Below are 22,985 nucleotides of genomic sequence, written 5' to 3' on the forward strand. Positions count from 1 at the left end.
TGTTTCCACTGGAGTTTAGAAGAGTGAGGGGTAACTTGTTTGAAGTATATAAGATTCTGAATGGTATTGACAAAGTGGATGTGGAAAGAATATTTCCTCTTGTGGGTGAGTCCAGAACTATGGGGCACTGTCTTAAAATTAGGTGTCGCCCTTTTAGGACCGAGATGAAGAGAAACTTTTTCTCTCAGAGGGCTGTGCGACTTTGGAACTCTGCCTCAGAAGACGGTGGAGGTGGGGTCATTGAGTATTTTTAAGGTGGAGGTAGATTCTTGATAATCAAAGGTTATCAGGATAGATAGGAATTTGAAGCACATATAGATCAGCCATGATCTTAATGAATGGTGGAGCAGACTTGAAGGCCAAATGGCCCACTTGTGCTCCTATTTTGCATGTTCGTATATTTGTACTTCATTTATAGGTGCTGCTTGTATTACTGAACTATGACTAATACAGCTGTTATTAAATGAAATGATTACAATTGGTAGAACAAAAGAAGTAATTATTTTCTCAAACAAGGATTAAAACAGTTAGCCTGCTCTGCTTAATCGAAGTTTACAAAGTTCAATTTGCTTGTTATTGAAGAAAAAAAACTCCCCAGTAAACATTTAATAGGATGAAAATTATGTTTTAGGGTTGGTCTGTTCGTTCCTCCTTCATTTTCACAAAAACAAGAACAGCAAACAATGTAATGTCGAGTCAGGGAAAAAGAGGCTACAGCGTGATTCTGAAAGGCAGTAGTGGAGGTTTTCTGCATATCCAAGAACCAGTCCTTTATTATCCACACATGAAGTAAGCAGGAAATTGGGGACAAGGAAGCACAAAAGTGGAAAATACCAGCTAGGAATCCTCAGCTGAACGTATACAATGTTCTAGCTTGCCATCATCTCTAATACAAGGAGCAGGAAAATGTCAAGGAGAGTGTTTTACCCCAGAAAACCAGATGGCAAAGGATAGAATTGCAGCCAATCTTTGTACTGTTATAATCATTTATTTGCAGATACACATTACAAACATGCAACCCTTATTTCAACTATCAGTGTCAGTCTGTTCCTATTTATATTCTTTTGAACAACCAACTAACTATTTCTATTTATAGGAGCACAAGTAATCCTACAGTCAAAGCCCACCACTGTATACAATTAAAAACAATTAATATTAAATTAACAGATAGCTGCCTCTTTAAATAAAAATTAGAGTTGAAATGTACAAGCAAAGTTTCAAAACAAATTCAGTCAAAGCATTACATTGTGACACACCCTTCCTCTAGGCCCCTAAAAAATTTTTGTACATGCATTTGCTTTTGGAAAACAATCTGACAGTTGATCACCTGCAACAACCTATTTAATTTTAGAGGTTTCCTTTCTCTACAACATTTGTTTCAAGCCAGGAAGGTCAATCTTTAACCTTATCTCACTCACACATTTTGTAGAGTGCACATATCCCAACAAATGATTATTTACACAACATTCAAAGGATATACTATCCTTATTTCGCCAATTGTACAGAATCTACTTAGAATATGTGACACATAGAATCCTATACCCACTGCCTCCACAAGAGTCAGTGTTGCAACAGTCAGAATACTTTTTTTTATTCATTCACAGGGTATGGGCGTCGCTGGCTGGGCCAGCATTAATTGTCCATCCCTAATTGCCCTTGAGAAGGTGGTAGTGAGCTGCCTTCTTGAACCGCTACAGTTCATGTGGTATAGGTACACCTACAGTGCTGTTAGGAAGGAAGTTCCAGGATTTGGACCCAGTGACAGTGAAGGAACGGCAATATATTTCCAAGTCAGGATGATGAGTGACTTGGAGGGGAACTTCCAGGAGGTGGTGTTCCCACTTATCTGCTGCTCTTGTCATTCTAGATGGCAGCGGTCGTGGGTTTGGAAGGTGCTGCCTTACGAGCCTTGGTGAGTTCCTGCAGTGCATCTTGTAGATGGTGCACACTGCTGCTACTGTGCATCAGTGGTGGAGGGAGTGAATGTTTGTGGATGGGGTGCCAATCAAGCCAGTTACTTTGTTCTGGATGGTGTTGTGTTTCTTGAGTGTTGGAGCTGCACTCATCCAGGCAAGTGGAGAGTATTCCATCACGCTCCTGACTTGTGCTTTGTGGACAGGCTTTGGGGAGCCAGGAGGTGAGTTACTCGCTGCAGGATTCCTAGCCTTTGACCTGCTCTTGTAGCCACAGTATTTATATGGCTAGTCCAGTGCTGGGTATATGCCAGTGTTGTAGTTGTACTGGAACAGCGTGGCTAGGGGTGTGGCAAGTCCTGGAGCACAAGTCTTCAGCACTATTGCTGGAATGTTGTCAGGGTCCATAGCCTTTGCAGTATCCAATGGCTTCAGCCGTTTCTTGATATCACGTGGAGTGAATCATATTGGCTGAAGACTGGCATCTGTGATGCTGGGGACCTCTGAAGGAGGCTGAGATGGATCATCCACTTGGAACATCTGGCTGAAGATTGTTGTGAATGTTTCAACCTTTTCTTTTGCACTGATGTGCTGGGCTCCTCCATAATTGAGTTTGGGGATATTCGCAGAACCTTCTCCTCCAGTCAATTTTAATTGCCCACTACCATTTATGACTGGATGTGGCAGGACTGCAGAGCTTAACTCTGATCTGTTGGTTGTGGAATCGATTAGCTCTGTGTATCGCATGCTGGTAATGCTATTTAGCACACAAGTAGTCCTGTGTTGTAGCTTCACCAAGTTGATACCTCATTTTTAGGTATGCCTGGTGCTGCTTCTGGCATGCCCTCCTGCACTCTTCATTGAACCAGGGTTGAGACCCTGATTTGGTAGTGCGGGTAGAGTGGGGGATATGCCAGGCCATGAGGTTACAGATTGTGACTGAGTACAATTCTGCTGCTGCTGATGGCCCACAGCACCTCATAGATGCTCAGTCTTGAGTTTCTAGATCTGTTCTAAATTTATCCCATTTAGCACGGTGGTAGTGCCACACAACACGATAGAGGGTATCCTCAATTTGGAGACGGGACTTCGTCTCCATAATGACTATGCAGTGGTCACTCCTACCGATACTGTCATAAACAGATGCATCTGCGACAGGCAGATTGGTGATGATGAGGTCAAGTATGTTTTTCCCTCTTGTTGGTTCCCTCACCACCTGCCATACACTCGGCCAACTTGGTCTGTAGTGGTACTACCGAGCAACTCTTGGTGATGGACATTGAAGTCCCCCATCCAGGGTACATTCTGCACCCTTGCCATCCTTAGTGATTTCCCCAAGTAGTGTTCAACATGGAGGACCACTGATTCATCGGCTGAGGGGGATAGTATGTAGTGATTATCAGGAAGTTTCCTTGCCAATGAGCTGATGCCATGAGACTTCATGTGCCCATGTGACAGGGTATACTGAGGGATGGTGATGGTGGTGTCTGGGACATTATCTGCAAGGTATAACAATGTCAGGCTGTTGCTTGACTAGTCTGTGAGACAGCTCTCCTAATTTTGGCACAAGCCCCCAGATTTTAGTAAGGAGGACTTTGCAGGGTCGACCGGGCTGAGTTTGCCATTGTCATTCCCGGTGCCAAGATCGATGCCGGGCAGTCTGTCCTATTTCATTCCTCTTAGAGGCTTTTTAGCAGTACGATACGATTGAATGGCTTGCTATTTCATTTCAGAGAGCAACCACATTGCTGTGGGTCTGCAGTCATGTGTGGCCGGACCAGGTACGGGTGGCAGGTTTCCCTTCCTAAAAGGCAATAGTGAAGCAGGTGGGTTTTTACAATTATTTCATGGTCATCATTAGACTTTTAATTCCAGTTTTTTACTCAATTCAAACTCTACCATCTGCCATGGTGAGATTTGAACCCAGGTCCCCAGAGCATTACCTTGGGTCTCTGGATTACTACTCCAGTGACAATACCATTATGCCACCGCCTCCCCCCAATTTATCTTCAACAACGCTTTTTTTAATTTCCAGCTTCCCAAGTGAAAGGACAACATTTTCCATTCTCACCCTTCAGAGTTTTACTTTTGCATTCATTAATGGGATGTTGGTATTGCTGGCTAGGCCAGCGTTTGTTGCCTATCACTGTTTGCCATTGATCAGGTGGTGTTAAGCCACCTTCTTAAACTGCTGCAGTCCACCTGGTGTCGGCACACTCATAGAGCTGTAAGGAAGGGCATTCCAGGTTGTTGACCCAGCCACAGCGAAGGGATGGCGATATAGTTCCAAGTCAGGATGATGTGTGGCTTGGAGGGGAACTTGAAGGTAGCGGTGCTCCAAAGCATCTGCTATCCTTGTCCTTCTAAGTGGTAGAGGTCACAGGTTTGAAAGCTGCTTTTGAAGGAGCCTTGGCCAGTTACTGCAGTGCATCTTGTACATGGGACATCCTGCTGCCACTGTGTGCCAGTGATGGAGGGAATGAATGTTTAAAGTGGTGGATGGGGTGTTGATCTTGTTTGTTCTGAATGGTGTTGAACTTCTTGAGTATTGTTGGAGCTTTACTCATCCAGGCAAGTGAAGAGTATTCCATTACACTGCTGACTTATGCTTTGTAGATGGTGGAAAGACTCTGGAATGAGGGGTTGAGTTACTCACTGCAGGATTCCCAGCTCTTGGGAAAAGAGTTGTTATAAGTTATTTGGCTGCTGCAGCACTGGTTCTCCTAGTCACAATCTGTATATGGCTGGACTAGATGAGTGTCTGGTGAATGGTAGCCTCAAGAAGTTGATGGGTTGGGGATTCAGTGATGGTCATGCCATTGAATATAAGGGAAGGTGGTTAGATTCTATCTTGTTGGAGATGGTTATTGTCTGGTACTTTTGTGGTGCCAACGTTACTTGCCACTTATCAGCCCAAGAAATATTATAAGACCAACTGCACCAGAACTAATTCCCCTTAAAACTTTCATCACAGTGCGTAACTCTAACACATCAAAATTAGCATCTGTTCTAGTTTGTGTGCACAACCAGTTCAACTGGCAATCAAGCCTTGCAATCGCTCTGTCTAACTTTTAGATACAGTACCATCTTTTTTGATGGCCAAGTGTGATGGTTCATTTAAAGTTATTCCAGTCCTACATCACTTAATATCTGAGCCAATATATTTAAAAGCCCCACGAGCCTGAATCCCAATTTTAAATTCTACTTTAATTCGATTCATAGTACATTTCTCAAATTCTGCAGTACCACCCCATAAGAAATCTTCAACATGTGTCATGAAGTTAGCTGAAAGTTTTCCTTTATAATACCAATAAAACATTGAGGGATCTGCTTTCAGTTGAACACAATCTATTTTCTGCAAAACAGATCTCAATGAAAAATACCATTCCCTGGAAGCATCATTCAGATCATGGATGCATTTGTTGAGTTGCCATTGTTTTCCTTCCATATCTGCTGCATCTTTGGGCAGTTTCAGAAATACTTCCCTCTGAAGAGTATTGCAGAAACATGGCTTTTATGTTGATTGCCCTACACTTACACAGATATGTGGTCAAAAGAGCTAAAAGGATTTTTTAAGATTCCTCTTCCAGCTCATTCGAGAATTCACTCTAACATGTGCATCAATGGGCTGGGTTTCATGGTTCCCCACCAGTGGGTTTGAAGGCAGGAGAGGCTCGTTAAATAAAGCGCATGGCTTGCCCACCTGCCCCCACCACGATCGGTTTCACGATGGCGTGAAATCCGTTTGCTACCGTCTACTCAGCCCGCCAATGGCAGGCCGCGTTTCCCGCCATCGGACAATGGGAACATCATTGTACTACACCAGCATATCATTATAAGGTCAGCCTGCTGGACTCATCCACCCCTGCCCCACTGGATTGTCTGTCCATGTCAGCAGGAAAACACACCGACGTGTTTCACAACAGCACATAAGCAACATGCTCCTGGTGGCTGCACTTCGCTCGGGACTTCAACGTTTGTTTGTCTACTTTGCTTCAGTCAGCACTCGCAGTCATTAGCCCCAGGCTTCACAGACAGACACCACATCAATTTTAGGGGGTCTCACAGGTAGGTCTCTACCTACCAGATCAACCATATGTCGGTGGCTTTTCAATGGCTGCAGGGTTAGGTCTTGCTTTGGGAAGAGGGAGAAGTGGCCTCGGACAAGGGACGAGGCTGCAGCACAAGGGCTGTACTGCGGAAGGAGGGTCTGTTTGGGGGCACATGTTGATCTGTGCAAGTGGCCTCAAGATGGTGAGGGCCAAAGAGGCAGTCTCCAGAGGAGATGAGGCCAATGGACATGTGAGGGTATGTGTGAGAATGGGTGGTGATATCCCTTGAGCTGGCAGTAAGTGAGATGCCAGTGAATGTGTGGTGGGCTTAAGTGTGTGAGTTGAGAGTGTTGAGATGATTGCCATGCTTCGGCTGCATGGATGAGGTCATTTATCCTCTATCTGCATTGAATGGCCAACTTCTTCTCTGCAATACTGGCACTGATCACCGCTGCCACCACCTGCCATGCTGGATTGGCAATGCCACTGCCCATCCTGTGGCCAGAGCAGCGGTAGAGGACATCACGGCAAGCCTCCAAGGTGACCAAATGGCATTCCAGTGACGCGCCATTTAACCTGGAGTCTGCAGTCTTTCTGCCCTTCATGGACATCTTCCCTACAGTAGTCATGGGTTGGAAGCACTGAGATATGTGTGTACAGCTAGACTTTAAATATGGTTCCCGGCGTGATAAAATGGCAAGCCCGCCCATCATGGAAACAGTGTGTTTCCCAGGAATACATTAGTAACGTGATGGGTTTGGGGTGATATTGGGTGAAAACCTGTCATCATGGCTGGTGGGTGAAACATCGTTTTACCTGCCCATAACCATACTTAGTGCAAATCTGGGATGATTCCGCCCTTGCTTTCTGTTGTTAAGAACTAGGGATAGCTTATGTAAGTTAGATGTGTATTTGTGTGTGTTAGGAATAACGTTTATCTTTAAATTTAAGTTTAATTTGTATCTCTGTACTTGTGTGTTAAGAAAGGGAGACTCTGGAAGGGGAGTTAAAAGAAACAAGGTAGAAAAAACTGTGCTGTTGCCTAGCAACAGGGGCCCAGCAAGCGAGGCCCCACACAGACATAAAGAAACCGAACGCAGTTCAGTTGGTCATTCTGCGCTAAGGTGAAGGGGGCAGTCTAAGTCTCTCTCCAGCTGATGTTCTAGCAGACTGCTGAGGGGAATAATTCTAAGAATCTTAGATGAGTTGCTCTAAAGTTAATGTAACCGTGAATGAATTCTGGATCTCAAGGGAGATACCAAGTTGGCAGCAGTCTGCTGGTAGAGGGAACTGCAGGAAACAGATCCTAAAGGAAAAAGAGAAGGGCTCAAGAAGCCTTTAAGTTAAGTCAAAGGACAAGGACAGAAATCTGGAAAAGGTCCTGTTCAGTGAAGCTAAGAATGAGGAACAGAGAAAGGCTCCAGGCTTAAAGGGAGAAAGCTGCAGGATGCACACTTGAAGCAAAATAGGCTTGCAAGAGGCCAGAAGATCCAAGGAGACAGCCAAAGGCCTGTAACTCTTTATTATGGGCATGTGAAGCAGCGGTGTTCTGTTGACATGGCTAAGTCAGATAGAGTGCTTGGAAGGCAAAGCTTGAATGCACATGACGATCCAGGGGAGAGTTCAAGACTCTGGAACTGGACCCTTACAGAAGGAGTCTGAGAGAAAGCATCATTTGGGAGAAGATTCCAAAGTGAGTTCTTTGAGAGTGAAGATTGGAAATCCTTGTGTGAAGGATGGAGTTCAGTAAGACTGGTTCGCTCATGGTGTGACAAGCATCTGGATAGTGTGGATGAGAGATCTATAGTATCTGTTTGGGATGGTATCTGTCACTTGGTTTCAGAATGTGGTGTGCCTGACCACAGGTCACCTGTTGGTTTAGATTGACTGTGTACTTACTATGAACATTAGAGTATAAAATAGCTTTTGTAACTTATATTATCCTTACAAATCTGTGTGTATCTATAAAGATATAGTTGTAAAGGTATATAGGGTAAAGGAGTATTGTAATATAGCTAATTTTTTCTTGTTTAATAAATGTTTTATTCTTCTGTTAAAAGTTCACCAGCTGACCTTGTGACTCTGTTCAGTAGCGGCTCTCTACATTTCTAAACAAAAAATAAAAGTTAGGATCTATCAAGCCGGGTGCCACCCTGGGATCTGACTGGTCCAGTAGTGAAGTCAGCTGGGATCATAACACTGTCATTTCTACTATACAACTAGGAATTTAATTTTCTGTCTGAATTTGTTTTCTTAATTTTCAATCTTCACCTTTAGGCAAACATCCTCTGCTACATGTAATACTCCAGAATGTTAGGTGATGATAGAATTGGAGCCAATCTTTACACCCTTATATAATCATTTATTTACAGAGAAACATATTACAAACACACACCTCCAATCCCAACAACCACGGTTTCAGCCTGTTCATATTTATAGGAGCATAAGTGAATTCCCAGTTAATGCTCAACACCTGCATACAATTAAATACAATTAATATACAATTAACAAAGAGCGTATCAAGTTGAGGAGAAACACCAGAGAGCATTGAATCTGGAAGAAATCCAGACAGAGTGGTTGCAGGATTTGGGAGCACTGGGGATGGTAAACAGAAACACAAGAAAGTGATACAAGGGCAGAAGAGAGATTCAGAGAGGGAGTTGCCAAAAAAGGCTACAAACTCTAAGCTTATTTGTTCTGTTTTACTATTTTTAAAGCTTTATGCAAAAAGTATTGAAAGCCCACAAAGAAATTTCATGTGCTTCTTTCATAACCAGTATTAGAAGCAAATTAACAGGAAGACATTTTAATCAAGACAATGATTATACAAACTAAGCAGCAAAAAAAAGTGTTTTACCTCACTGCCTAAAGATGATGTACAGAACAGATAGGTTCAATATAGGTAGAATGTTTGTTAGCTTATGCTCATGGCTTGGCATAGTAACAACATTAGACAGCTGTTAGAAATGCAGGCTGTGATACACATTTTACAACAGTGAACATTACAACCTTTAATCAGCTCATTTAGATTTATGATAAACTAAGCATAAAGCTATTATTTCCACCTTTAATATGAAGTTGTCCTCTGGTTGCAGGTGCAGTTCTGAAATGGACTGGCGCACCATCTGTTCCAAATGTATGTCTCTCTTGCGTGGTACCTCCAATGATGGAAAAAGGTCACCAATCAGACCCAGGAAAATGGGCACATCATTGGTAACAATTTTTGGTAAATTAAAATCTCTCAGAGCACGCATTAGGACCTGGAAAACAGCAACAGTTCTATAAAACAGTAACAGAACAATAACATTATAACAAATGATATTAAGTTAACAAACATGATAATTTATTGTATAATTAAACAATTATAGTGCATATGGTTTGTTAAACTCAATCTGTTATAGACTAAGTCATTGATTGCACACACATAAATCATTCAAAAGTTAAAACTGATGACTGAAATATCTATATTGAATTCTATACCATTTTCTTAGATAAACAGAGCAACCAAGGTTAGAGATTGGTCAAAGTGTTTGTAAGAATATTGATTTACTTTTAGAGTGTTTTGTTTCTAAGAAAGGCAGAACAGTAAAATAGGAATCAACATTTTAATGCATGCTCTTGAAAAGCCTGTCTCTTCTCCTCAATTATGCTGATTGTATTGGAGAAGGATGAATTTCAGGAACAAGAACAGTTTAATGTAAAAATAGGCACATATAAATAAATAAGCTCAGGTGAATAATATTGAGATTAAAGCGTTATTAAGATTGAAACACATTGGACGCAATTTTAACTGCGCAAGTGGATAGATTATGGATGCATTAAAATCTGGCCCATAGCCTTTTAATACACAGACTTTGAATCATTGCAAAGGCAGTGCAAGAGAAAAAGATGGCTGCAATATAAAAAGCAACATGTTACTATAGACCATGCATCAAAAGTTGTTTACACCCAAGCTGTGGCTCAGAGAAAACTATGAAATTAAATAACAGGCATAAGGCTCCCAGATCTGTTTGACAATCTATTGAAGCAAGTGGGTAGTCATAAAATATCAGCTAATGTTACATCTAGTAATAAGATCATAAAGGAAATGGTATGAGAAGCAATGAAATGTTTTTAACTTGGTTAGAAAGACCTTTAGCTACCTTCAAGATCTGGTCGCATGAACAGGTTTGGAGAAGCCATTTTCACAGTTCTTCATTAAACCAACACAAGTGTTCAATGCAAGATTGCTGTGTGCTGGTTTGTATGGGTGTAGGAGATTAATTTTTGTCAGTCATAAACAAAGTAAGTTATCAGATGTCATTAGCTTTCTGAATTGGTGAAAGGGTGAAGGGATTATCCAACGGCATGCTTGCTGTTTGTTACATCCGCAGCCAATGTTATTCGCTGAGAAAGCCAACTCCCAGAGGAAACTTGTCTTACTGATTATAACCTTTTTTGTTTTATATTTTGAAAATGAGGGATAAACTGCTGATTCCAGAAGCATAGAATCCCAGTAACACTTTTAGGATTTTAAAATTAAAAGATTTATTAACAAGAAGAAAAAAAGCTTAAACACACAAGATTAAAGTTACACAGTTGAAAGAGTCTTACAAAACATTCCCCAAAAATAACCCAGTTGGTCAGAAAACACAAGTAAACTACTTGGGAACAACTCCTTTACAGATTTTTAACCATAAAAATCCAGAGATATTACCCAAGGCAAAAACTGCTGCTACTTTAATAAAATATACCACATGACTTCTCATTCTCTTCCACTCTGCTGTGGAAATGAAGGAAGTTCAGGGACAGACTGCTTTCTGAAAACAAATACTTTTCTGGCTTGAAACTGGATGACTGCTTCAAATTCACAACTTTTCTCAGCACAGAGTTGATCTCATGGACATCTCCCCCACATAGCCACCTGCACTCAATTAAACATCTCTTTTAAATTTCTTTTTTATTCCTTTCATCCTAGACTCCATTGTTCTAAGCACCTCATTGAACTCAAATTTTCCAAAATATAAAAATCTTTCATATCTTCCTATTGCCTCCACTTTGAGGTCAAGTAAAATTCAATAACCTTCTCTTGTTTACTTATGAAACCTTTGCAAGTTGTTAAAGTCCCTTAAACTTCCTGTGAAGCTTAGCAGCTGAAAAGTCAAGTCCTTACCTATCACCTAATGCAAATTTAAAATCCCATCTTATTTACTTGTAATTCCAACTTCACCATAGCCTCTCATTACAAATGCATGCATCTAGCTCGCACAGACAAGTTCCCACAGACAAGACACCTTTACTAACCTTCCCCCAGTTTAATTATCTATGGACATTCATCCACACACACACACACCCACACACAACCTTCTTTACAGAATGCCACCATATTCCCAAAAATATTGAAAAGATAACATCCATCTTCACGTGTTGAGCAGTCTCATTTTTGAATCTTAATACAGTTTTGACCATATTTACATCACAATATTAGGTTGTGCAAAAGACATAGAGCTGGATTTCATGGGGTGCATACTGCTTGCACCCTTCCCCACCACCCTTGCAAGAGTTGGCTAGCAGATGACAGGCCTAAAAAAAAAAGCCCAGCCTGCAGCCATAATCTACTGCTGGCAGGCTGAACAGGCTAAGGTTGGGACTTGCACCCCTCAGGGGAAGGAAATCCTACTCTTGAGAGCTGCCAGCAAATCTGATTGACAGGCATCTCTAGCAGTCCCAGCAGTGCCAGAACTTGTTTGTGGCTGCTGCTGTGGCTACAAGAACGCCCACGCAAAGCTTTGATGGATCCTGGAGCCAGGGAAGTTCCTTGCTTTTAGGTCGGGGAGGAATTGGGAAACTTAGGGAGAGTTGGGGGTTGGGGGTTGGGGGGTGGTGTGGGGGGGTGGGTGGAAGAGGAGATGGGGAGCCAGATTTTGGAGCCAGGTGGGGAGGAACAGGTGAGGGATTTAACATCTTGGGGATGGTACATCCAACGCACACAGGGTACCCCCCACCACCACCCCGCCAAAGCATGTCTCAACCTTGCTTTCCCACTTTTTAACCAGTTGTGTTTTTAAAAAAGCGTGCCCCTTCCTGACCGTCCATTCATGCCAACCGTGTTCTGGTTATGTGCAAAAGCACTGGAACACACAAAACGCACTGAAGAAGGGCACTAAGAGAATGTACAAGCTGGATTAGTTTATGTTTGTGTGCAATAGGGCATGGTTTGATTTATAAATTTGGTTTAAAATGTTTATTTTTGTATTATGGCCAAGCCATTGCTGTGTTTTCAACAACAGATGGGAGGTAAGATGTAGGACTATTGGTAAAGGGAGAAATGGGGTTGCATTTACTGGTATTGCAATTGGATAAATTCTTCAAGACAGCCCAGCCAGAAAGGGGCTGTCTAAGTTGTGTTTTCCCTTCCTCGTCTCCCTTCTCCTCAGCTGTTGGCAAGGCTGGCCCCACAGGATGTGCAGCATGCAGCAAACCACCACTGATCTGCATGTTCTCTAATCATTCTCCAAGTCAGGCTTTTACTGCACACATGGGCTGGATTTTCAAAGAGGGGTGGAAAGCCTGATAGCTGGATAAATTCTGGCTCCAGACTCCGTGCCTTAGCTGCATTGCTCTCGCAATGCTATTTTAAAATTCAATTGTCTAATTAGCCAGGGGGTGCCATTGGCACCAAATTGGAGGTGCTGAACATCTGCAGGAGGTGGGAGCTGCCTGCTTGGTGCCAGCAATAGAGGCTGGCAGCCATGTTGGGGGCTGCAGCTGCCTTGTTGGAGAGAACATTAAGAAGCTTGGCTGAGAGTCCAGATTCATAAAAAGATTATCTAAGTTGGAGTTTGGGTACCTGGAGAGAATGGTTGACTGCTTTATGTGGTTATAAGATGTTATAGTTTTCTGTGATGGCTTTTGTCAATGTCTTAATGTTTATTTAAACAAAATTAAGGGCAAAATCTTCCATTGCCATTGGCGCCAGGTGTCATGGTGGGTGTGAATGGACAAAGGCCAAAAATAGGTTTCAGAACGTCATGAAACCAGTTTGCAATTATCCACTCCATCCTTCAATGGCAGTCAGGAATTTCATTTTAATACATCCACATAACATTATAAGCCTGGCTTGCCAAAATCACCCGTCACGTCAAATTTACCGGCAATGTCGACAGGAAAACATGCCAGCGCAGAACATGTGTTGATGAGTCTGATGTGCAGAAGTCGGAACTTACTGTTGGGACATTGCTCACATTGCAGACATCTGAGGAGCAGAAGATGCTGGAGCCTGATAGCAACCGGACCCTCGAGGGACACATGCATCCCATGCTGGGTGGGTTTATATGGACATGCCTCTGTCGCGAAGCAGCTCACGCTAGTTGGAAAGTCACTGCTGAGGGTCTGCTGAGGGACATCAGTATCTTGGCCATAATTTGCCAAGATGATCATCAAGGGGGAGTAAAGGAAGGTCCAGCTGTGAGTGGGAGAGAAAGGTGGAACGGGGACCAGGGGTTGGGAGAGGAAGGTCTATGCGGGGGGGTGGGGGGATGGGTTGATATTGGGAGGGAGGGAACAATGGAATCAGTGGGAGGGGAGGAGGTTGAGCGGGATGACTGCGTCGGGGGGTGAGGTTCGTAGGGTGGCGGGAGGAGGATGTAATTGGGGAGGATGTAGCAACTGGTAAGGTAGATGTAAGGGGGATGAAGGTGTAAGGGAGGGAGTTCACAGGGAAAAGGAGTTCAGGTGGGGGAGGACTCCGGGTGGAGGAAGGAGTCCCAGGGGAGGAAGGAGTTTGCAGAGGGGAAGGAGTCCAGGGTTAGGAAGGAGTAAGGGCGGAGGAAGGAGTAAGGGGGGGTGGTGTCCAAGTGAATGTGCAAGGGAGGGGTCTGTGAAGTTGATAACTGCATCCTGGGGAGTGAAATGAGGGTAGGCATGGTAGGAGGGAATGGTGAGAATAAGAGAGTGTGGAGTGAGGCAGTAGCATGAGAGGGTAAGGGTGCAATGGTAGCGATAGAAGGGACAGCGAGGGTGGTTGGTGGGGACTCAGAAGCTGACACGGACCCTGGGGGTGGGAAGGAGGAGATCGGGGAAGTCAATGTGGATTGGGGTGGGATTCTCTAGAAGGTAGGGAATTTGCACATTCACCTGAACATCCTAATAAGAGAAGGGTTCTGGCTGGTAGGTGACAGTTGTGGAGGTGGAAGGCAATACCAGGGGAGTCGACAGTGATGGGGGGAAAGGCCATGGGTGACTGGGGGAGGGGAAAGGACAGAGGAGCTAACGACATTCTTCACCGGTACCATCTCACAAAATCAAAAGTGAGCAGAGACTCGTGTTGGGCGGGAACAGGTGTTTCATGAGAGTGAGATCAGTGGGTGGGTGGAGATGCAGGTCAGCTCAGATGGACAACTGAAAGCGAACCCCAGCAGGCAGCATTGAAAATGCTCAGGACATCGAGATGAGTGGGATGGAGGAAGGATCCGTGTGCATGGGGGAGTGCTTGCATGAGGCTCCAAAATGTCCTGCCACACACACACTACCCCCTCCAGAATCACTCGTGAGCCAGCTGCATGCAGCTGAACTGCTGGTGGGGCAGACGGAGACTCGTGAGGCCTGTAAATGAAGTTCAAAGACACCATTACACATTATTCAGTGAAAGTGAATATATTTTAAGATTATAAAGGACAAAATGTGTTCACCCACGCGACCACTTGTGATCAGAAATTCTTAACTTTTCTAGGCCTACCATTTCTCTCCATGTTCTGCTGAGCTAGAGTCTCCATGGCGTCTGCCTTCCTTTCCATGGAGACCTCCACATGCACACATGTTGCACCATTTCATCAGGGAGCAGGTGGACGTACTCCTCCATCTCGGGTGCCACTCTGTTGAGAGCTTCCAACAGCTCTGCGTGATGATCCCCTGTCTCTTGCTGACTCTCCATGATGAGTTTGAAGGCTGAATCCAGAGGCTCGTCATCTGACTCAGACGTCACAGATGCCTCTTCCCTAGCAGTCCTCCGAGTGCCAGAAAGCTCGGCTGAACCTGCCTCCTGCTGCTGTGGACACGTGTCCGTGTGGTGACCACCAAATTGTGAACCTGAGCCCACTCTAGACCTAGGTCTCACCGAGATGTGTGTCTCTGAGCTGGTGGAGGATGTGGGTAAGCGCTGTGATGGGTCTTCCGGGCTGCTCATTTCCAGCTCTTCAGTGGAGGCGGTGTCCTCTTCGCTGGAGGTGAGGTCCTGGATGGAGCTTAGGGACTGGCTGGCTGAGGGTGTCGGTCGCTTGGCAGAGCTCCCTGTGAACCAAATAAGAGATGATTAGTGCATGACAGCAGAGTCAAAAGCAGGAGAGAGAGCACCCACAATTGCGTTGAGAAAGGGATGATATGGTGCAGGGTCCTCACTTGGGTGTTCGCCGCCGACCTCACTGTTACCACAGGCATGGTCCATGTCCTCACCAGTCACGTGATGGCACGCTCCTTAAAGTGAGTGAGGGGCATAATGTGGGCCACTCCACCCCCCGTCAGGGATCTCTCCCTGCTGCTGTAAGCCAGCTTTTCCTGCATGAAAGCAGATGGAGAGAATGTGAGCAGGACATATGGCACTGCATGGAATGTTTGTGTGGTGAGTGAAGCCATGGACAGGATGACGACACATACTCCAGAGGATATGAGCTGATGGAGATGTGAGGGTGTGTGTGAGAGTTAGTGATGTTGTCCTTTGAGGTGTGAGCTCCCTGTGGATGTGTGATGTGTGTGAGTTGAGAGTGATGAGAAGAGTGAATTACCCTGGCGGAACGGATGAGACCATTCATCTTCTTTCTGTACTGGGTGGCTGTCCTCTTTTGCAGGGCATTGGTGCTGACGACCGCTGCCACTGCCTCCCATGCTGGATTGGTTACCTTATTTGCTGGCCTTTGCCCAGAGTGGCAGTAGAGGACATCGTGGTGGGCCTCCACAGTATCCAAAAGGCGTTCCAGGGGACATCACTGAAATGGAGGGCTGCAATATTCTTGCCCTACGGGGCTCTGTCCTCTGTGCAGCAGTCCTGCGCTGGAAGCACCGAGAGGTGTGCACACGGCTGCACTTTAAATATGGCGCCCGGCACAAGGAAGCGGTTAAGTGACAGCATGGCAGGCGAATCGAAGGCCGCTAAACAACGTGTTTCCTGGGAATGCATGATTAATGAGGCGGGACTGAGGCGATACAGCGTGAAAACCCGCCATTGTGGCCAGCGGGTAAAACGTCCTTTTTCCCGCCCACTACTGTTCTTAGTGCAAATCTGGGATGTTTCCACCCTAAGAAGTGTTAATGATTAAAGCTTCTGTAATTGATACCTGTAATTGATATAATCTGTTTGATTGACACTTTTACAGGCTTATAGGAACAGCAGTTTTTTAAAAAAAAAATTGTGAATGGGTGTTTTTTTCCTAAGCAGTTCCAAACGTCTTTATTACTATAGGGTTCTTGGTTCTGTAGATAGTGTATATGAGGCGGTGGGCGTGGAAGGGCCATGAGTTGGAATGGAAGGCATGAGGGGCCATTGGGGTGAGTCAGGGGCATGAGTTGGCATAGGAGCAATAAGGGGCCATGGGTGTGGGTAGGGGCATGAGTTAGTATCGTGAATATGAGGGGCCATGAGGATACGTGGCAGTCATTAATTGGCATGGAAGGGGCATGAGGACGAAAAGGGGCTTTTGGGGTGGGTGAGGACAGGGGGGGCTATAAGGGGCCATGCGGAGTGTGGGGTGTGATGGGTGAGGGCTAGAATGCCTAATAGCCTTTAGTACGACTGGGACAAAGTCCCAGAGAACTGAGGGGGTCCTTATAACCAGCCCACTTCTGTATTCAGACGCCCCTGTGGCCGCCTCTGATCAGTTTCCAGGAGTAGTGAGACCAACTCTATCCCGCACCTATCCCGAATGAAAATTATGGCATTTGAGGGCCTCTCCACTGAGGTGGGTGTGGCGAGCTGGGAAACTTCCCAACTTGGGCTACCCACCTCACTACCAAAAATCTTGGCTTCTGTGTACAACTTTGTACAAGGTTGAGTTTAACAAAACTATTACTTTGAATTATTATAAGGAAAATGAAGTCATATTTATATGTCTGTACCAAAAGCTAAAACTACAGCTTCTAATTACCTGTTCCTCTAGCCTGTTTCGATCTACTCTCTTCAGAGAGCCAGCAACCACCAATACAGATTTCATAGCTCTAAGGCCCCAGTCATAATGGTCCTACAAGATGATATGAGTTTAAATAGTAAGCAAATCAATGAAATAAAAGTTGTTTGATAAGCATCCTTCTTTCCTTTTTAACATCTACATTACCTGCTTTGACAGCAGCTCACGGCAAAGTGTGTAGAGACTTATAAACTTTCTGGCAAGCAGCCTAGCATCTATAAATCCCTCTGCCACCAACATTATTTCACAGATCAGCTCAAAGTCTGGGATCACCATCGCACAAGGTCTGACAAATGTAAAAGAAATTAAATTATAAAAGACACGTTAAAACAGATGGAAATAACCAACTATTGTTCATTCAATTCCCACCTCTCTTTAACCTTTTCTTCACCTTTGATCATTCCATTCTTCTTCAACTCTTTTATTTTATAACATTTTTCTCTAGTTATACTTACCGCAAAGCAGATATTACATTGCCTTCAATAGCTTTGCTTCCTTTTCCTTCATAGTCACCTCTGGTATACCCTTGGGGTACATTCTTGGTCCCCTTCTCTTGACCATTTAAGTTCCCCATTGTAACATCTGGGCTAAAATTTCACCTTCACTACTGTGATGTAATCTAGTGGGTTGGGTCACATGTCCAAAATAGAACCTAGCCAAATTTCATTCTGTTGGTACCAATGGAATGTAAATCAAGTGTATTCTATAAAGGACTCATGATGGCAACATTTTACCGCTTACCAAAGCCAGCCCGCCTGGCTGCATTTTTCTCTATCTGCCCCATTCATTGCTACAATAGCCATGTGGCCCTAATAACCTGCTCACACTTTGCCCTCTCTTCCTATGCCTCCGTAACCTTTGCTTCCTCTGAGTAATTCACCTTTTTAACCATCTCACCCACTTGACTCTTCTTTAAAATCCTTGTTCTCACTGTGCCCCCAAACCCAACTTCATGTTTGTCACCAAGATACTCTCCGCAGTTCCCTCTCAGCCTCCATGCTGAGTGTATTATCCTTGATGATTTCAATCTCTATCTCAACTCATGTGACCATATATTTAGTCCCATAATGGAACCAAATGGTGGGGGGACAGCAACAAAAAGACTGACAAACGAGACAGCCGGATATCCCTCTTCTATTTCCGTACCACTCCATTTTGTGCAGTGTGGGAAAGGGCATGGGCAGCAACGAGACCCGTGCCTATTAATGACCCACTTAACATATTGTGGGTTCATTAAGAGTCCACACCACATAGGATTTTTAATTTTCAAAGAGGCAGCTGGATTTTAGCAGCTGTGGGGTTTTACAGCAGCTGCATGGAGGCATAAACATTGGATTGGAGGCAGGAAGAGTTTAAAAGGTAAGTGAAATGGTTTTGCCTCCTTTACAGTTCGTCATTAAATATTATAACATGAGTTGCATCTGTGTTGTGAGAATGGGTGTTATTTTTTAATATTTTTGGGGAATATTATGTTATTCTGTGAAGAAGATGGTGTGTGTGTGTGTGTGTGTCCGTGTGTGTGTGTGTCTATGTGTCTGTGTGTGTGTGTGTGTGTGTGTGTCTATGTGTCTGTGTGTGTGTGTGTGTCAGTGTGTGTGCCTGTGTGTGTGTGTGTGTGTGTGTGCCTGTGCGTGTGTGTGTGTGTGTCCATGTCTGTGTGTGTGTGCGTGTGTGCGTTAATGATTTAATAAATCTGGGGAAGATTACTAGAAGATGTTGTCTGGGGGATTTAAAACATAAAAGGATAGAGGTGTTAGGTTTGCGCATTTGTAATAAGATATTATAAGGTGTTGAGGTACAAGTGAATAGGTTGGATCTATCATTTGCATTTTTAGATAAGTTGAGAGTTCATTTTAATATCAAGAGGAAGTCGGGGGTGACAAGAAACATATTTGCATCTTACAGGAGTTCCATAGGTAAGTAGAAGAGGGCATATTATATTTTATTAACCTGAAAGCAGAGACAAAATAGAAACATGAAAGATTTTATATTTGGAAGGATTTGAGTTTCAAAGAGGTGTGAGAACAATGGAATTTGGGTGAAGGGGTGGGGGAAAGATATTTTAGAGTTACTGCAGAAAGCTAAGGGCAGCTGTTGGCTGTTAGCTATAGCTGTGGGCTATTGGCTGTGTGAGGAAGATCTCCTGAAAACAGCTCTGGGCTGGGAGAAGATGCAGCCTGAATCAGCCATCCAGTCAATCCAGTAAAGTCTTGGGCTGCAAAAAGCAGTCTTGTTCTGAAGTCTTGGATTTCCACAGCAGAATGGGAGAAAGTTTAAGAGGTCAAGTGGCATGCCTTTATTAAAGCTACAGCAGTTTACCTTGGATAATATTAATGGATTTTTATAGTTAAACATAAGACCATAAGACATAGGAGCAGAAATTAGGCTATTCGGCCCATCGAGTCTGCTCCGCCATTCAATCATGGCTGATAAGTTTCTCAACCCCATTCTCCGACCTTCTCCCCATAACCTTTGATCCCCTTACCAACAAGAACAAAGCTATCTTGGTCTTAAATACACTCAATGACCTGGCCTCCACAGCCTTCCGTGGCAATGAATTCCATAGATTCACCACTCTCTGGCTAAAGAAGTTTCTCCTCGTCTCTGTTCTAAAAGGTCTTCTCTTTACTCTGAGGCTGTGCCCTCGGGTCCTAGTCTCTCCTACTAATTGAAACATCTTCCCCACGTCCACTCTATCCAGGCTTTTCAGTATTCTGTAAGTTTCAATCAGATCCCCCCTCATCCTCCTAAACTCCATTGAATATAGACCCAGAGTCCTCAAATGTTCCTCATATGTTAAGCCTTTCATTTCTGGGATCGTTCTCGTGAACTTTCTCTGGACCCTCTCCAGGGCCAGCACATCCTTTCTGAGATTTGGAGCCCAAAATTGCTCACAATATTCTAAATGTGGTCTGACCAGAGCCTTATAAAGCCTCAGCAGCATATCCCTGCTTTTATATTCTAGTCCTCTCGAAATAAATGGCAACATTGCATTTGCCTTCCTAACTACCGAATCAACCTGCAAGTTAACCTTAAGAGAATCTAGAAGGAAGTGTTGCCTGGAAGGTGTTTACTTGTGGGTCTGACTAATAACACTGCAAGACTAATTTTAATTGTGCTTTTAATTAACTGTAATTTTGTGTGCTTAAGTTTTCTTTTACTGTTGTTAATAAAACTTTTACTTTTAATTTTTAAAATCCCAAAATTGTAATTGGACTTCTTGCTGCTGAGATCAGCATGTTTTCTTCTCATTTTCAGAATACAAAAAAAAAGTATATGGTCCGTAAACCAACTTTCCTGCTGGGATTTGGTTTGCGCAGCCATTAACATTGGCAGTGGTCATAACAGTGTTAATTATGGTGAATCATAACAGTAGTGTGATTGGAAGATATAATGACCCATTTAACAATGGCCTGAATTTTCATAACAATGGAGAGCCTCTGAAATCAGCACCACAGCACATACAATGTTCACAGTGGTGGGGGGACAGTGGGGTGGGGGGGGGGGGGTGTGGGGGGGTGGTGGGTGGGTTTGGGGGCGGGGGCGGATGAGTGGGGTGGGTTCCAAATTGCACATTCATGGCTCATAGGGGCAACCATGCATATAAACCAGCAGCTGCCTCCAGTCATGTCAGATTTTTGTCATCTAGGAGTGGGAAACCCAACACATGCAGATTAGATCTGGTAGGAACAGATCTAAACTTTGCAGAGTCAATTCAATAGGTGTGATGCCAATTTTAGAGAGGTAAGGAACCCTAGAACGTTTATTCCTGGTACATCTTCAGGGAAGGTCAGATGTCCTTTGGGAGAAATAAGCTGCCCTTTAGGAGAGGTAAAGTGCCCTTTATGGGTTCATAAAAGTAAACATGAATGTGTGTAAAAAGTGCATAAACTCATTAGAACTGTCAAAAGGAACTGTCAAGCTGTCAAGGCATTTAAAACTCTTGTCCTTTAAACATCTTTCTAAAAACTGTCTGCCCTGTTTAAAAAATCAGTCCTTGCTTTTTTACTCTGTCTGTTGATGTAAGCCTGAGAACTATCAATACTGGATTAGTGCTGACTGATTTCTCAACGTTCCATTATCACAGTAGGGTGCCTGCAATTTTGCAACTTGATTGACAACTCCAAGTGGTTATGGACTCTTTGAAGTGGGACTATAAATTCCAATGCTTGTTTTTATAAGGAATTAAAGGCAGTTAAAATTAGTGAATGGCTTTTGATCAATGAGAGTGTTTTTTTCATGTTTTTTCTGAAATGTTCAACAGACACTTAGGAACTTTATAATATCTCATTTCAGCATAGGTCCATGGTGGATTCTAGGTCAGTTGACATGATAGGTGTAAGCGCAAAGATGGTGGTGCCTTCCTATTCTGTCTATGTAAATAATCCTGTCCATGTTCATGGCCATCCCCTTCACCTTGATAGCTCTCTTTACTTCCATCATTTCAATCACAGATAAAGCTGTCACAAACCAATTCCTTGTATTCATCTCCCCTCTTTCTATCACCAATTTTCAAAAAGTAAAAAGGAAAAGTAATCATGTGTTACAATCATATTCCACTAAGGCCTAATATTAACTTTGTGAGATGACCATAACACCAACATTACTTTGTTTTACTGTAGCCTTCCTCACCATTTAAAGGCCTCATTCCATCACAGTTGCTATTTGACCAGCAGCAGGTGGCAGCCACATCCGGCAGGAATGTTTGCAGAATAGTTTGTGGAGGTCTCCTTCGCCTTTGGCAGCCTGTGCTCAGAAGAGAGACCTGCCAATGGCTAGTGCCTCCCATAGAAAAAGACCTCCATCTGCCCTTAAAACTAACTTCTCTTCCCCCTCACCAGGACCTCCCCAATTGACCCTGATGAGGCTGCTTCAATTATTTCCACTCCAGACTTCAGTGATGATCCTGCATCCTTGGCCACACCGCTGGTGGTGCTGCCAATGCTGGAGAGGTGCCAGCCTCTGACTAGCCGTCAGCTTTCAGAGGTGGAAATTCCCCTGACCACAACGAGGACGCTGACACCAACCAGGTAATTGCCTGACTGGCATTAAATCAAGCCCGGGGGGGGGCTCAGAATGGCCTGCATTTGCCACCAACTTCCCAGCTAGTAGACGAGCCCACCGCTGCAAGTATTAAATTAAATAGACCATTCAACTTCAGCATATTATAAACAAATTTTAGGAATATATAATGTTCTAATAAGAATATGCTAGAAATTTTCTGAATTGATCCATCTCAGAGCTCACATATTTGATAACGATGACTTTTATTGGTGGAATGAAAGGTTTCATAGGTCAGTTAATGGAGAAGTAGATTGTTAGACATTAGGCCAAAGCCTTCTCAGTCACTGTTCTATTGTCTAATAATATGTCATAGGATTTCAGAAACAAGGCTAACACTTTAATGGAATACATTACACTTGATAGCTCTATAATCTCTACATACCTGAAGAGGGCTTTCAGGTTTTCAGGAAGCTCTGCTCTCCCTGCATATCCAGGATTTAGGGTTATGAATATACCAACAGAAGGTTTTAATTCAATAACTTCTCCTAGAAAATAAAATCTATTGATTCAAAGAAAGACATTAGGATAGGATTGATATCAATGGATCTTCAATTGCATATATGAAACACTGCATACCGTTTTTTCTTGTTTCTAATTGCATCTTGAATGGTCTTGACTTGTACAGCTACGACTGAAAGAACTTCCACTGAAATACGATTGAATTCATCAAAGCAGCCCCATACTCCTGTTTGTGCGAGACCTTTATAAATATTTCCTATGGACTAATATTGTACAAAACATGTTTAAAAACTTACAAGCAACAATCTCTCTTGTCACATCAAATACAGAACTAATCTTACAGT

General features: G+C 43.6%; 1 protein-coding gene across 1 annotated transcript in view; it reads right to left on the reverse strand.

Annotated features, from left to right (window-relative positions):
• The window catches only part of dnah9l (dynein, axonemal, heavy polypeptide 9 like), a 393,205-nt gene that overhangs the window by 278,494 nt on the left and 91,726 nt on the right, over positions 1-22,985 (reverse strand). Inside the window, exons 14-18 of the mRNA XM_041200867.1 lie at positions 22,759-22,904; positions 22,565-22,681; positions 17,266-17,404; positions 17,080-17,172; positions 9,031-9,225 (exon numbers count right to left, since the gene is read on the reverse strand). Coding sequence (XP_041056801.1) covers positions 9,031-9,225; positions 17,080-17,172; positions 17,266-17,404; positions 22,565-22,681; positions 22,759-22,904 — 690 coding nt within the window. The remainder of the gene's footprint in view (positions 1-9,030; positions 9,226-17,079; positions 17,173-17,265; positions 17,405-22,564; positions 22,682-22,758; positions 22,905-22,985) is intronic.

The sequence above is a fragment of the Carcharodon carcharias genome, chromosome 12 (assembly GCF_017639515.1).
Source record: "Carcharodon carcharias isolate sCarCar2 chromosome 12, sCarCar2.pri, whole genome shotgun sequence".
Taxonomy (NCBI): Eukaryota; Metazoa; Chordata; class Chondrichthyes; order Lamniformes; family Lamnidae; genus Carcharodon; species Carcharodon carcharias.